This window comes from Muscardinus avellanarius (assembly GCF_963383645.1).
Source record: "Muscardinus avellanarius genome assembly, chromosome: 7".
NCBI lineage: Eukaryota > Metazoa > Chordata > Mammalia > Rodentia > Gliridae > Muscardinus > Muscardinus avellanarius.
In genome coordinates, this window is record NC_137793.1 from 91,869,953 (window position 1) to 91,885,765 (window position 15,813).

Sequence of the window (15,813 nt, forward strand, 5' to 3'; positions counted from 1 at the left end):
TGTAATATCTTTAGGCAACCCTAACTAGATACAAAATGCTAAGATAGAAACACACTAAGTGGAAATCACAATCTTTAATGCATTTATGATTAAATTAATTTAGAATCACAAATTAGCTCTGTGTGTGTGTGTGTGTGTGTGTGTGTGTGTGTGTGTGTGTGTGTGTGTGTTGCTGGTGATTGAAGCCAAGGAAGTTCTACCTCCAAGTTACACCCCCAGACCAATTTTTTTATTCTTTATTTAGAAACAGGGTCTAAATTGCAGAGGGCCTCACTAAGTAGCTGAGGCTGTCTGAGAACCGTGATCCTCCTGTCTCAGCCTCCCAAGTACTGAATGCAGGATGTTATAGAGAACCCCAACTCCTCCTCCTCCATCTAAGGAGTGTTTCTACTATCAGCCTGCAAATTTCTGAGACTCCTACTAGCTGAGTATTAGGCAAGTACTGGGATTACAAGCGTGCACCACCACCACTCCTGGCTATTGGCTTCCGATTTGATCTTAATTTTCAGTATTGGAAATCACCCCTCAAACACTAGGAGACATATAGATTGCTGGCACATTTAAGGTGAAAGGAAATTCTGAACCATCCATATTTACAAATGAATTTAACTGGAAGTTTGGAAATATCTTATCTTTCCTTTTCTTTTAGCCAAGACAAGTCAAGACAAAAAAACTGAATTCATAGATTAATTCATTCCAGACATACATTCAAAGCTGTGAGGTGGTTTCATGTACACGATGATACAAATTAGGAAAAAATCTGGACCTTTTAAAAATGTTTTATATAAACTATGTGCAGGCAAGTTTTCAGAATTTCAAAAATTTCAACTTGGGTTTTAAGCCTCAATTTTTACCTGCTAAGAACAAAGCTTTTTGCTATGGTTAGGCAAGTACTGGCTGATAAATTCTTGGTATTCTCTGAATCATTTTTAAGGTTTTTTTCTGTCATATTCAAATTCTGCCAACATTACTCCCAAGTAATAAAACTCAAAAGCTTAACACTAGATACTTTAAAAAGGAAAAAAAAAAAAGTCTTTCAAGTAACTTAACAGAAACACTCTTTAAAAGGCATGTGTGTCAAACTGCTAGGGAAAAGCACATAAAATGTAGCAAAAGAACTACTTAAAAATACATACTTAAAGAGTTTGACAAATCTGCTATCTCATTTTAAACCAACCTTAAATATATGGAAATCTTAAAGAAATTTCCCAGGGGTCTTACCAATTTCTAGAGTCTGCATAAGGGACTCTGGTCCCTTATAAGGCAGCTGGTCCCTGGATAGACTGACATGTCCCTGCCCATCCCCCTCTTCACCTGGTGGCATAAGGATGCCTTCATCCCTGCATTCAAATTGCCCAATGGCTGCCGGACGCTCCCAAAGCTTTGCTGGGGGGTAAGCGAGGATGTTATAGAGAACCCCAACTCCTCCTCCTCCATCTAAGGAGTGTTTCTACTATCAGCCTGCAAATTTCTGAGACTCCTACTAGCTGAGTATTAGGCAAAGACTTTCCCCTCCAGAGCCTGTCTTTTTTTCATTTGAAGAGATGAGTGAGGGAATTAGAAAATCCATGGTGCTAGGGTTGTGGTCTATCCTGACAGGAACCACAATCCCTGAACAAAGTAATCTCCAAATACTTAGTCTCCACCACCCTTCCCTGACTAAATACAAAGGCATTCTGCAGAGAGAAGCTGTGCTGGGAAGGAAGATAGAACCGAAGCAAGGCGAGGCCAGGAAGAGTGCTGCCCCCACACCCTGTCCTGTGCTCTAGTCTATGAAGGCCCACCCCTCACCCTACTCCATCACCAGGTCCACACTCGAAACTGGAAGACAGCTCAGTGTCTTTCTCAAGGATTCCTTAAGGCCCTGGAAAGTGAAGGCATGGAACTAAATGTTGGTGTCAAGAATTACTATGTGACTATTCACAAGCCTTTGCTTCTAAATGGACTGCCTTTTAACTCATAGTCTAGCACTAGGTCTAACTTGCAGCCCATCAGTCAGCTCTATTCAACAGGTTGCTTTAAAATTAGAAAGCTAAAAAAAATATTGTGAAATAAATTTCACATAAGCTCAGCAAAGCCTAGTCGGAGCCGGGACTTTACATTCAAAAGCCAGACTGTGGTATATTAGAAGCCAGAAGTGAAAATGCGGGTTCTTAATTATGTTTAATCTAGAATCTAATTTAACATATGTAAAGAAACAAGTTGCCCTTACTAATAACTTTAAAAGTTATTTTCTTGATGAATGCTTTAAATCAACAATTAAGCATCAATGAATAAAAGTAAAGTATTGAACATCAAGGAAGACTTTTCCATTTTGAATGTTTTGAGATCACTTTGACCAAAAAGATAAATTTGGACAAAACATATCACTTTACATTTATTTATAAATATACACAAAGTATTTTTTAGCTTTCTACTCTAAAACAATGGATGTTGCACAGTAAAATAGTGCTATTTGTACATACAATAGAACAGTAAAGAAATTAAGCTTTAATGAACTAAGGATCAACATATCTCACCTGCTATTAAAAAGTAACAATGGCCCAAGAACTGAGATACAGTGAGACCCAAGACTCATACTATTACACCATGGCTTTAGATTGATAAAATAAAAAACTAATTCCAATTTGATAGCTCTAGTCAGAGGTAAATATTATAAAACAGAAAATGCAGATACTATACCTAAGCAATTCTTTGAAGATCTTCTAAGTACTGAAGTTTGAAAGCCAGCTTGTATGCCTCGTAATGTTTCTGTGAAGACTTTCCCAACCTGCCCCTCACACCTGTTCTTCCCAGAGCTGCTCCCAAAATGCCTACCTATGCAGGATCCCATCAGAATCTTATGGACCCCATTACACCCATCTTAGTATTCTCAAAGCCTGACACACTACCCAATGGAAACTAAGAGTCAATAAATACTGGTGGAATGAACTGAAGGGAAGGGAGGCATTGAAAGAGACAGGCAGGGAAAGGGAAGAAAAGTCATACATTGGCTTTCAAGTTTGTTACATCAGTGAAGGCACCATCTGAAAGCATTTGGGACAGAGGTACATATTCAAAAAGATAGTTAATTTTGACATATGTTTTACTTCTCAGACCTCTTATGAGTTCAAAAAGTGCCATGCATTGGTGTACACTCTTTCTACTTACAGGATAAAAGGAAAAACCGTAGAAAAAGTCCCCTGAGTTTAGCATATTCTTTGGTAAAGGCCCTGAATAAATGAAATGAAGATGTGGGACAACAGGGCCTTTGAATCTGGGTGATAACCCAGTAATCTGGGTGGTAGTTCTAAAGTATTTCATTAAAATTTTGCAAGGGGGGCATGGTGGCACACACTTGTAAACCCCGCGCTTGGGTGAGACAGGAAGATCGCACTGGTTTGAAACCAGCCTCAGCTACTTCCTGAGGCTCTCAGTAACTTAGTAAGATCCTGTTTCCAAATAAAATATAAAATAGGTCTGGGAGTATAGCCCAGAGGTAGAAAGCCCCTGAGTTCTACCCCCAGTACCAAAAAAAAAAAAAAAGATTTGTAAGCAAAAAAAAATTAATTAAAAAAGCAATTCATTAGCATATGAACCCTACTAGAGTATTTAAGGAGGGTTATTCTAGCAGAACTGTAACAGTAATGAGAGCTCTTGAGACAAGTAATATAGCCTTAAACAAATTAGATAAAGAAATCTGAGATTTGATTCTTCAGGAATTTTTTTAAAAGTTAGGTTAGAATTCATCAGAAATAAAATCATCTGGTTAATAAAACTTTAAAAGATTTAAGCTGCAGAGGTAACTTTATAAAAGGAAGAATGCTGGGATTTCTTGTTTGGCACCAGTGTAATAAATCATGAGAGTCAATAACATGTCATATTTAAAGCAAATAAGTTTCTCTTTATAAAGGCTTAAGACAGTGTTCCCTAATTAAATAGGAGCTAAGTATAGCTTTCTGACATTACTTCTTTCTTCTATGAAGAGGTTATGTTTAAACCAGAAGATGCCACAATATCAACACTTAACAAAGAAATAAAAAAAAAGAGAGACTGACAAAATCCAAGAGAATAAACTTTAACTTCCTGCGGCAACTGAGGTATATCATAGTGTAAAATGAGAATGGTCAGAGAAAAGACATATAACCAAGCCCGAATGGAAATGCAGTTTTGCAAATTAACTCATGCTTCTGAAAATGTCCAAAGAATAGGAAGAAAAGTACGGGCAAGAAGACATAATTCAGAGGGTATGCAGGTAGGCGACCTGAAAGAGCTTTCATTCTTCCTCCTCCTCTTCCTTCCTTTCTTTTCCTCCCTTTCTTTCATTCTCTTTCTAGTGACAGGTTCTCCAGTTAAAAGAATAATCACTAGAGACAGAATCGGTCCCCTCTCAGTATCAGTGAGAGATGGAGGAGGGAGACAAGAAGGTCCCCGGACCTCCAGAGGACTTCTCAACCCACCCAGCCTCTGGTCTTGACTACCTCTGGCAAATGGTCCCTTCTCTTCGGGGTATTTTGTAACGTTGAATTTGTAAATTTATTTTGAAAACAATGAGATTTGGAGATAATTACCTACTTGAAAATCTACAGTGAATCCTTATTTTGCCCACTGTTCCAACTAGTTGCACTACTGTCCACAACACAACCACACTGTGTGTCCTGGCTTAAGCTATAGTTCCACCAACTCCAGCAGCTCTAACTGACATCTCTCTTCTATGAATTCTGATTCCATTAGGAATCCGTGCCACAGGGGTTAACATGTAACTGTTTTCGGTAGTCTCTTTGCCCTGGAGGGTAGAAATAATGCCACTGGTTTCTTTTTTATTTCCCTTGCTGCTCAGAGAAACATAGCAATTTAATAGGCTTTAAAAACGATCAAAGGCTTCTTTTGTAAGGGAGTAATCATTTCAAAACTCCTGTTTTATAAACATTAACGTCTACATTCTGTAAGGAGTTTTCTTAAGATCTAAGTGGCCTACTAGAAAAGAGAAAATTCTTTTATACAATTCTTATACATTGTTCCTAAGAAAGTAAACTGCTTCAACTTTGAAAAACAAATGTGTCACTAACTTTGTGGTACACATGCATGCCCTGTGGCTCTCGGCCTCTCAAGCACAAACAAGAGAGAAATTGTCCCATGTCTATACCAGGAAAAACAACAAAATATCATAGAAGTATTGTTTTCTGTGTGTTTATGTGTGGTACTCAGGACTGAGCCCAGGGGTATTCTACCTCCAAGCTACACCTACCCCAGTACTTTGTTACAGTATTTTAGTTTAAAGCAGCTTATAAATTGCTGAGGATCTTACTAAATTGCTGACACTGGCCTTAAACATGTGATACTCCTGTCTCTGACGTTTTTAAGAACCTGTGATACTCCTGTCTCTGATCTTCTTAAGTACTGGGCCTTGTCTCATTCTCTCAAGTACTGGGAATATAGGCATGTGCCACTATACCTGGCTAGGAGTATTTTTTGTAATAGCAAAGCAAACAACTGTAAATGTAAACAGCAGGCAACAAGAACATTTGGATACTACATGGCCGTGAGAAGGGTAAACTACACACACCACCATGTATTAACTGTTGAAACATGACGCTATGAGAACAAAAGTGTGTGTGTGTGTGTGTGTGTGTGTGTGTGTGTGTGTGTGTGTGTAATATGCTTCTTTTATACAGTTCAAACTGCAAAAGTAAACAGACTTTATTTTTTGGCAATTCATAGAGATGTAGAGAAATTTTTAAAGTAAAAGAAATGATAAATTCAGAATATGACTATCTCCAAGAAAGGAAGTGATGACACAAATTAACAATATTTTGATGTTTATTTTATCTCTAACATATGCAATATAAAATCTTTCGAAAATATGCAATTTTTTTTTTTTTGTAGTACTGGGGATAGGACCCAGGGGCGCTGTACCTCCAAGCTACACCCTTAGCTCTCGTTTTTAGTCCTTTTATTTTTGAAACAGGGTCTCACTGAGTTGCAAAGGGCCTCACTACGTAGCTGAGGTTGTCCGAGAACCACAATCCTCTAGTCTCCACCTCCCGGATGCTGGGATTACAAGTGTGCATCACCACACCCAGCTACAATGCTTTATTTTAAAATCTGTTCATTTCTATAATGCTGATCACTTTTATTTTTTTGATACTTAGGGATTAAACCCAGGGGCATTCTACCTCTGAAATATACCCCCAGCCATTTTATTTTTAAACTGGGTCTTGCTAAGTTGCTGAGACTGGCCTGGCACCTGCAATCCTCCTGCCTCAGCCTCCCAAATACTGGGGATTATAGGCATATGCCACCACACCCGGCAATGCTGATCATTTTAAGAACTTAAAAAGAAAACTATAAGAAATTTTAAGTTTCAAAGGTCTCTGCAAAAAAAAAATAAAAGGTATCAGGCTGGCATAGCAAAATGGAAAGTCTGTAGTAGAGGTGAACGATTGCAAAGGGGAAGTGAAACTGCATGATGCATACACACTCTGAGGCAGGAAGACAAGGGCCGTCTAGGGCAGGACGTCTCACCGGGGCAGGTGAGATGCACCAGGGCTTGCCAAGCGAGCGTTCAGCGACCAGGGCTCAGTGGAACTCAACCCCAGGGTCAGGGCAGGACCAGAGAAGAGCGAGCAAAAGACAAGTGAACTTGAAAAAGGAGAGTCCCGACTGGAGAACAAAACTGACTTCACAACACTGCTGATACAGTACGACTCTAAGTCACATCACCTCCAATTTCATACCTCGTTTTCCCCAAAACTAAAGTCCACTTCCTCTTCCTTTTCACAGCTATTGACAGTGGAGTGTGACCGCCACTTAAAACTTCAGGCAGCAGTGCCGTGAGCCTGGCTTCCCACTCAATGCCTATGGCCGAGAGTCTCACTGGAGATCCGATGTCTGGTTAAATGTCCAGTGAGCAGCAAGGGTGATGGCTGAGACTGTAAAGTTGTGAAAGCTTTCCTCGCGTCATTCCAGCCGCTGCTGGACACGGGTGCACGACACCCGCCAAGCTGTTAACGCCTGAAAGTAATGCTAAGGCGAAAGTCAGTTTCTGCCATGTCCTACACTCACTCATTTCGGACTTTTAAAACACCAGGCTCATTCTTTCCCAGCATTCTCAGCTTCAGGTGATCACTACCCAATCATTCTGGACACACTGTTGTCTAATTTAATATAGCATAATTTTACACTGATTTATATAATCCAAGTCATCTTACCTGTACTTTTTTTAAAGCTACTGATACTCCATCCAAGAGACAGGCTGCTCTATAAACTTCACTAAATTGTCCACGACCAATTTTCTTCTCTATCCGAAAGTTGGCTAATGTGTTATAGCCCATATCCGGTCGTAAGGCCTTCTGTAATTAAAAAGGTCAGAAAAACTTTCAGTCACACAATCATTATTATTTCTGTTTAAGCAGGTGATATACACAATAAGCTTACAAACATCCATTCACCTTACAAATATTTATGGAACACCTGTGCCTGCCAGGCACAGTTCTGTCACTGAGGCTATAAGCAGCAAACTGAATAGATGATCATCCCTAAACTTAAAGAACTTATAGTGGGGGAAAATAATAATTAAAATGAATATGAAGTATGCATACAGGATGTGAGACAGGAAAGGATAAAATACTATAAAACAAGGTAGAGAAATGTGACTAAGGGATGAGAAAGACTTTGAAAGTTTAGATAAGAACTCTCTATACCTTATCTTTAGTTTACAAACTACAAACGGGTCCCTTCCCATCTAGTATTTCTCTGACATTTATTTTCTTTTTCAAAGAGTCTTTGAGTTGAAATGGGCCTCATATATACATATATATACACACACACACACACACACACGCACTCTTAGTTCAGCTTGTCAACTAATGAAAGAAATACTTCTTAAATTCCTGACAGTTACTGGAGCTTCTGCAAAAAAAAAAAAAAAATAGCTTTCTAGTAGGCATGAAGTTTATTGTTACATTTTCACATAATTACATCATTACATTTTCTTTTTTTTTTATTGGTGCATTGTAGTCACACATCTTAATGGGATAAAACACTTGTGGAGACATATATGCATGCATCATCCAATTAGCCCATACTCAATCCCCACCCCATTCCTTTTTTTTTTTTTTTGGTGGTACTGGGGTTCCTGGAAGCCCTTCTACCTCCGGGCTACACTCCCAGACCTATTTTGTATACTTTTTTATTTGGAAACGGGGTCTCCTAAGCCAGTGCGTGCGGCTGGCTTTGAACCTGCACGATCCTCCTGTCTCTGTCTCCCAAGCGCGGGGATTACCCCCGGCTCATTTTTAAATAATATCTTTTCATGCTTTTCTTCTGGAAAAAAGTCATTTCTTTTATATTAATATTTGTTGTTACTTATACTACGTCAGCCACTGTGCTAATTGCTAGAAACAGATGAATGAGAACTGCTTTCTGCTTTCTCTCTCTCCTGCTGCTTACCAAATAATAGAGTATTGAGTGGCACAGCACAGTAGTAGTCCCTGTTCTGAGACAAAACTTAGAAAAATCTAGCCGGGCGTGGTGGCACACACTTGTAATCCCCGCACTTGGGAGGCAGAGACAGGAGGATCGTGCAGGTTCGAAGCCAGCCTCGCTGGCTTCAGAGACCCTGTTTCCAAATAAAAATATAAAAAATAGGTCTGGGAGTGTAGCCCAGAAGTAGAAGGGTTTCCAGGAACCCCAGTACCACTCAAAAAAAAAAAAAAACTTAGAAAAATTTATTCATTATCCTAGATTTTTTGTTCATCTGTCCTTTCACTGATTCATTCAGTCAGTAACCGAAATGTTTACGAAAGTCAGACACCATTTATTGCTGAGATTACAACATACCCCCAAGGAATACTGTTTCTTATGTTTCTCGTGATACTTATTTAGCATTTTCATCTATTTAACATATAATAAGATAGTCTATATAACTATCATATCATTATTTAGTATTGTTTAGCTAGATATACCTGGGCCTTTTTAAGATTCCTAGATTATTGGTGAGTATACTCTTCCAAGCCTTTTATTCCCTCAGACCCTGTGTATCTTCTCTGTCCTAAGCTACCATCAAATAAACATGATATTCCAGTGAGACCCGACTCGTGTATCTTTCAACAAAACTGAGTACTAAAGACCTATTAATACAAACAAGATAACACTGGCTCACAGCACATTACATTCAACTTGAACTCCTTCCTAGGCTTTCAAATGAGCCTTTGTTAAAGACGGTGACCCCATATTCTAGGTTTATGCAGAAGGCCATGTTGATCCATGGGCCATGCTTTACATTTCATTAACCCCTAGTAATTTATCTTGTTAATTTAACTACATCTGCCATGCTAACAAAATGCACAGTTTTGCTATAAAAATCTGTAATGTAAACCCAATGTTTCTCAAATAGTGGAGGGGGCAGTAGTAATTTCTGTCATTATACCTTGTTTTTGTCTTCTGAAAGTCTAAACTATTGTCAAAAAATCATTCTTGCTTTTAGTTATGTAAAATAAGTATTAATACAAAAAGATCACAAATTCATTTCATAAACACAGGATGATGAGGTAATTGCTATGATAATAAAATAATAGTGACCACAACTACTACAATAGTAGAAAGTTCCATTTTGGTGCACCAAATATTAAAATATGATATGTGATTTAATTTGATTCTCATACCATCCTGTAAGATAAATATTATCAAACCAAAATCCTGTCTTCATGATTCGCATGCATAGCCTATGGTGCACTGCAAAGTTATCTACAATATCACCCAATATTATGAAACCTTGCCTGATGATCCACAGATATGATCAATCCCAAGTTTTCTGATTAAAAAAACTGAGAACAAGCCATATATAGTAGTGCAAGCCTGTAATCCCAGTACTTGGGAGGCTCACATAGGAGGAGTATAGGTTTGAGGCCAGCCTCAGCAACTTAGTGAGACCCTGTTTCAAAATAAATAAAATAGGGCTGGGGATTTAGTTCAGAGGTAGAACACTTTTGAGTTCAGTAGCACATGCACACTAAGCATATGTATTAAAAATGCTAAAAATAAAAAAGTATACTATGATTTTAAAAAATTATCCAATAAAGGGAGATAACTTATGGTGTTCATTCATGAGATCTATTTTTGCAGTCATTACAACTGTCATTGTGACAAAATGGCACATATTTAACAAGAAAATTCAAAAAGGACCACTTTTCAGAGATATCAATAAATAATATCTTAAAGTTTTATCACTTATTTAAAGATTAATATATGAAAGAGATATTTAAAAATTGGCCATGTTTTCCCAAAAAAGCTTTCTTTTTTCTTTATAGTGACATACTACAATAGTTTATAATATCTAAGAAATTGAATTCCTTTTCCCATACACATAGGGATCTTTCTCTCGATGAAGACTTGTCAATCTCTACAGTAAAATACAACTTCATCATTAGGAACAGCATTGTAGAAGCCATATACTTGAAATATGACTGGGAATCCCATCTTCTGTCTGCACAATAACTTGACAAATATTAGCGTGAATTGCTAAGGCAGTGTGACAACCGCATGCTGAGAGCAAAGTCTCACTAATGTGTTTTGGCATGCAGGTTTGTAATCACACATTTACATATGCAATGACCTACATTTGCATGTCAGATCACACACTGTCTGGGTTTATTAAGACCGGGCACCTCCCTGTGCTTGGCGGCCAGAGTGGTGAGAGAGGGCCAGAGGGCGGTGTTTTTTGGCAGTTGAGGGATGAACTGCCACCAAGGATTAGGTTGATATGGCCTGAGCATCAGACACTTCATTAGACATAATCTGTTTAACAGTGGGCAGTGTATGTAAACTTCACAGCCCATTTGCGGCACCTTTTTCCCCCCATGGCCTTTCTTCAAAGGGCAGTGTGGGTGAATGACAGCTTGTCTCATCTGCTCCCATGTCCTGTCACCCAGGGAAGATGTGGAGAGCTGACGTGAGAAGGAGCATAGCTGCACATCTCCAACTACCCATGGGTCTCTTTGCCACAGTGCAATTTGTATAAAAATACGCCTGTGTAAGCTGAGGTCTCCTTTAGGAGATCATCAGGCAGGTAATACATATACTTCTGTAACAATTATATGATATTGTATTCAACGCCATTCTTCATTTTGATGAACTACATCCAACTGTAGCTAGCACGGTACTAAGTGCTTTTAATAAAAGATGGCATCGTCGAATGAGTTCCGCTCAAGTAAAGAATGATTTTTAGGAAAGAGTTTTATTCTCTTTCTTGAATGATGTGCAAATTAAATAACCTACTAAAAGAATGAGATTCAAATCGGTATGAAATATAAACCAAAAAAATCCACTGAAATTGACTTTTGCTGTTTTCATTTTAGAGTGAACACTGAGTCTTGGTCTCTTGTAGTTCCTTAGTGACTGGGGTATTTTTCTAAGCTGCACAAAAGGACTTTTAGATTTGAGATGCATTGCTTAAAGTTATCGTCAACTCAGAGTAAAACCCTTGACTTTTGTGCTCTAAAGTGAGGAGAATGATGCCTTCCCTCCAACAGAAGGCTTTTAAAGTCACTTTTGCATCTAGCCATGGGCCCCTTAAACCCCATACCATCTGGTTCCGAGTGCACCAAGAGCTTCCGCCTCTCCAAGGCACTGCGTTGCACAGCCCCTGCCTGTTGAGTAATTTCTTTTTAAGGGTTGCAAACTCATGTAGATGACTACAACTCATCTTTGAGATTTAGCTCCACTGTTTGCATCTCTAAGGGATGATCTTCAGCTCAGTCAGGAAACTTTAGTGATCAGCTTCTGTCTCTGTCTATAGTAGCAACTGAGAGCAGTCATGAGTTTGTAGCCTTAGGTGAGGTTCTAGGTTATACTAGCTTTTAATTATTTGTGTATATATACATATCTACACACATGCATATGTACACATATATACACAGGTCTGCGCATATGCATCATATGTGTTGCATATGTGTATATATGTATGCATGTATACAGTATAGAAGATATATACTATATGATATTTAATACATATGAATATATAATATATTTCTCCTTCCATATATTGAGTTTCTCAAAGGCACAGAACAAGTTTTTCTGTTGTTATTTAAGCTTTGTATCTTTGTATGCTGTGAAGAGGTAGACAACAAATATTTGAAAGAACTTAATTGCCTCTGCCTCTACAGCTTCCCAACAGGTGACTTCAAGGAGTTGCCTTTAACCTCTACTATTAAAGGAGACTTTGGAAATAAATCACAGTCCCTATTAGAGCAACAGGAGCAGCACAGAACACTGTTTGGAATCAATCTTGCTCCAAAGCCTGACCTAAGCAAGCACGGTTTTACAAAAGAGTCCACTGTGTTTCCATAGAGTACATTAGAAAAGGCAGTTTCTGGAGTTAATAATCAATAAGGTCTGAGCTCAACTCCTAGTTCTCCCTGTGCTTTCAAGCTAGCAAGCTACCCAAAATGTTTATTTCTTTAAAATAGGAGTAAGCCTGTTTTGTGTCTAAGGGAAACGATGACTATGAGCACCAGAGAGCCCAGCACCTAGCAAGCGCTCGTTAACATCTAAGACTTCCCCTTCCCTGAGTGTCAGGAATGACAACTCTGGCATCTCATTCTCATGACAGGATGCTTGTGATTGTTCTTTACACACTCTATTTCTCAAGACTAAAATTCATCTTTAGTGTCTTTCTTTTTAGTCCCTGTTTCTCTGGGCCACAACTGGTGTCTGTTGTTGTTGTGAGACTTCACATTTGCCACTAGGACACTGAAAGGGAGTTCTAAGTATCACCCAGTCCTGGGATCTGTCTCCCAACTGGAATACCCCATTTATCATTGGATTATCTTCCTGATTCATGAATAAAAAAGAGCCTGACCCTGTGGTTATGACTACTTAGGGAACAACACAGTATATCTAACTGCAGCCATTCTGTCCAAAGTCTCTTTAATAATTATTAGCGGGAACATTTAATACGAAATAACATGTTTGGTGGCCATCAGTTATCTGGTTGGAACATGCTTAAAATAAAGTTAAAATCACAAACTGATCAGAAGATTAAAGGGCCCATGGTCACCATTAAACCAATGAGTTGGGCAAATGAAAACTCAGAAAGGGCATGGCTAATTCCGCTCACTATCTTCTAAAGCTACTAAATAGAGAATACATAGCCCATGTTAAATCATTCATTTTCTGGAAGACATCTCAAAATATAACTAATATGAGTTCTTCAGTTTCATGCAATCCCACGTATGGATTCATCATTGAGTTTCTTGTGCCTTTGGGGTCTTGTTGAGAAAGTTTTTATCTGTGCCTATATGTTGCAATGTTGGATCTATGCCCTCTTCAAGGAGCCTCAAGGTTTTTGGTCTAATATCCAAGTCTTTGATCCATCTTGAATTGACTCTTGTGCAGGTGTGAAAGTGGGATTTATTTCTCTTTTTCTGAATATAGTTAACCAGTTTTGCCAACACCATTTGTCGAACAGGCCCCTTTATCAAAAGTCAATTGGCCGTGTGCGGATTTGTTTCTGAGTCTTTTATTCTACTCCATTAGTCATGTATCTGTTTTTGTGCCATTCCATGCTATTTTTAAAGGAAAGTGCTAGAACCTCAATCCAGAGCCAACAGAATGGGAGAAAAATGTTGCCACCTACTCCTCTGATAGAGGACTAATATCTAGAATATACAGAGAACTCAAGAAACTCAGCACTAAGAAAATAAATAACCCTATCAAGAAATGGGCAAGTGAATTAAATAGACACTTCACAAAAGAAGAAATTCAAATGGCCAATAAATGCATGAAAAAAATGCTCAACATCAGCCGGGCATGGTGGCTCACGCTTGTAATCCCAGCATTCGGGAGGCTGAGTCCTGAGAATCGTGGTTCACGGACAGCCTCAGCTACTTAGTGAGGCCCTCTGCAACTCAGTAAGACCTGGTTTCAAAATAAAGAATAAGAAATAGGGCAGGGGGTGTAGCTCAGAGGTCAAATGCCCCTGGGTTCCACACCCAGACCTGCAAAAAAAAAAAAAAAAAAAAAAAAAAAACCCTCAATATCATTGGCAATTGGATAGATGCAAATCAAAACTACCCTGAGATTTCACCTAACTCCAACTAGAATGGCAATCATTCAAAACACAAAAAAGGGACTTCCGGGAAGATGGCGACGGGGCAAAATGGGGCTTACAAGCCCTGCTAACAACCAATCTCTATTACCACAAAATCAGCGCCATTCATAGCCAGAAAACACCATCAGCGGAGAAACAAAAAATGTAATTTTAAGAGACAGAGAAAAAGAGGGCTGGAAAAACGAGACACCAGAAACCAGACCGCAGTGCTGCAGCCGGAGCTGCGGCGTGAAGCGGCGGGCGCCATGTTGCCTTGCAGCACCAGGCTCGAGAGAGGAAGGGAACTCAAAACGGAGTTCAGAAACCAGAGAGGAGATACACCGGTCTCACACCCGAGAACGCGGCAGCAGCGCCTTACTGCTGGCGGCAGCGGTGAGTTCACCGGACGGCACAAGACCAACACACTCAAAAGCCCACCAAGCTCCAGAGAGGAGTGGCGGACAGCGAGCCGAGGTGAGCCGCTGCGGAACAGCCGGGCGGGATTCGGCAGATTTCTCCGCGCAGGGAGCAGCTAAAACGCCCAGGGGCTGGGTTCAGTGCACCCTGCAGGGACTCAGAGTGGAGTTCAAAAACAGAAAAGAAATACGCCAGCCTCACGGCCGAGGGCGTGGCAGCGGCGCCATATTGCTACCGGCGGCAACAGCAGCGAATTCACCAAGTCCATGACAGCTCCATCTGCGCACTCAATAGTGAGTCAAATTGCGGCCCCTAGAGGAGAAATCCCAGTACTGTACTCCCAGGCACTTGACCCAAGGGGGAGTGGTGGTGGCAGAGATATTACACCATAGGAGAACGCCCAACCTGGCATCCCCCATGGTCTAAAGCAGCCTCGATTGACTCCCTGGGTCTGAGACTCCACGATACAACCCAGTAAAGGAGTAGTGGGGACTGAGATACCACAGACTCGAGATCCACAGCACCTTAAGCGAAGTCGTAGTGACCCAGGGAAGAACCCAGAGAAGGCACAAACTTCCGAAATCATGGGAAAGAGGAATAACAATAGAGCAATGAATGCCCACAAACCCACAACATCAGAACCTGATAAAACAGAAATTCAGAGATTTATAGAAGATCAAATCAGGAAAATAACTGTAGAAATAATAGAGGTGTTTCGAAAAGAATTCAGAGAGAGCCAAAGAGAGATAAAGGATGCAATTAATGAAGTAAAGGCCTCAATTCAAAGTACAAACAACCGATTAGACCACGTGGAGAATAGAATCTCGCGCCTAGAAGATGATCATTCAAAAAATGAACGCATAGTTTCCAATTTAGAAAAAAAAATCCGACAGCAGGAATCTGACATTGAAGAAATATGGGCCCATTTTAAGAGAGCTAACCTAAGAATAATTGGAATAGAGGAGAGAAAAGAAGGTGAAACCAAAGGGATTAACAATCTTTTCAAGGAAATAATAGCAGAAAATTTTCCAAACATAGAGCAAGAGGTCGATACACAGGTCCAGGAAACTTATAGAACCCCCGTTAGAGAGGATCAGAGAAGAGGATCCCCACGCCACATAATTGTCAAAATGACCACTGTGGAAGCCAAGCAGAGAATCTTAAAGGCAACAAAAACAAAGGGCCAAGTGACATTCAGAGGCAAACCAATTAGAATCACTCCAGACTTCCCAAACCAAGTCATGAGAGCCAGAAGGGCTTGGAGTAACATATTCCAAACTCTGAAAGAAAACAACTTCCAGCCAAAAATTTCCTACCCAGCAAAACTT

General features: G+C 39.7%; 1 protein-coding gene across 1 annotated transcript in view; it reads right to left on the bottom strand.

Moving 5' to 3' along the window:
* NEK7 (NIMA related kinase 7) overlaps nt 1-15,813 on the bottom strand; it is a gene marked incomplete at its 3' end in the record, with an annotated part of 81,029 nt that overhangs the window by 52,077 nt on the left and 13,139 nt on the right. Inside the window, exon 2 of the mRNA XM_080698604.1 lies at nt 7,191-7,331. Coding sequence (XP_080554730.1) covers nt 7,191-7,331 — 141 coding nt within the window. The remainder of the gene's footprint in view (nt 1-7,190; nt 7,332-15,813) is intronic.